Genomic DNA, 1,037 nt, shown 5'->3' on the forward strand with positions numbered 1-1,037 from the left:
ATAATAAAAAGGCGCCGTCTATCATGAAACTTTTATGTGTTGGTAGTTACTATAACTTATTTTAGGTAGAACTTTTGTTCCAACACAAAAGGCAAATGTTCTCACCTCTCAGAGCTTGTCACCAGTCACACAAATTTTAACTTTAAACAAACAGTATTTACCACCGTTACCTCTACTTTAACCTCGCTATCGTCGTCCTTTGTACAATGGATGACTCTGCCGTGGCCTGCATACACACCCCAGTCAGAGTAACCTGCCCTGTGAAACTGCAGCAGGTCTCCCTCTTTACACCTCGACAAAACATCTTGATTGCGCTCGCGAAACAGGAAATTTTTTTTCTGAGAGAGGAACTCGGTCTGGAAAGTTAGAAAAGCGGAACAGTGGTGAAATGTCCTAGATCATAGTAGGATATGGAAGTATGTTACACACATGTTGGTTCAGACCTGGTCAGACTCACTGGTAAAACAGTTTTTGGAGCATCTTATGAAAGTACTTTATAACTTGCCTGTCCGCTGAATCCCCAGTTGTACCGACACCAGTGCACGAAATGCTCGGAGTTTTTAAAGCCGGTCAGTCCCAGCTTAGACCGAGCTCTCTCCACGACCTGCCATCCTGGCAGCGCGTCTTTGTTCTTGTCGAAGCCGTTGTTGATCGTGACTCGGTCGTTTTCCTCAACGTCCCAGAAATCGTCTTCCCGAACCTTGGAAACAAAGGTGGCTTTAAAGTTAGCGATATCTGATACATCAACAAGAGTTCCACGATCTCATACCCTCGCCAAATGATGTCAACCCTTCTGGTTGACAAATTATACAATCTTCACAAATTAGAGCCTCATTTGCATGGATTATATCAGTTGATCATATTCTCCACCCAATGACAGCCTTATCTTAACAAAAAAGGCTATTCTAGCAATTCCTCATAAATTATGCAAATGAGGTCATGATTTGAATAAATTATGTTTATTGATGTTCACCTTCACTTAACTTCCAAATGTGGCAAGTATGAAATTCCCAGCAGTTACAAGTATGAAATTATAA

General features: G+C 41.6%; 1 protein-coding gene across 1 annotated transcript in view; it reads right to left on the minus strand.

The window, feature by feature from the left end:
- LOC109469882 overlaps positions 1–1,037 on the minus strand; it is a 7,218-nt gene that overhangs the window by 5,293 nt on the left and 888 nt on the right. Inside the window, exons 2-3 of the mRNA XM_019768639.1 lie at positions 506–700; positions 171–356 (exon numbers count right to left, since the gene is read on the minus strand). Coding sequence (XP_019624198.1) covers positions 171–356; positions 506–700 — 381 coding nt within the window. The remainder of the gene's footprint in view (positions 1–170; positions 357–505; positions 701–1,037) is intronic.

This window comes from Branchiostoma belcheri, unplaced genomic scaffold, assembly GCF_001625305.1.
Source record: "Branchiostoma belcheri isolate BF01 breed outbred unplaced genomic scaffold, Haploidv18h27 scaffold210, whole genome shotgun sequence".
NCBI lineage: Eukaryota > Metazoa > Chordata > Leptocardii > Amphioxiformes > Branchiostomatidae > Branchiostoma > Branchiostoma belcheri.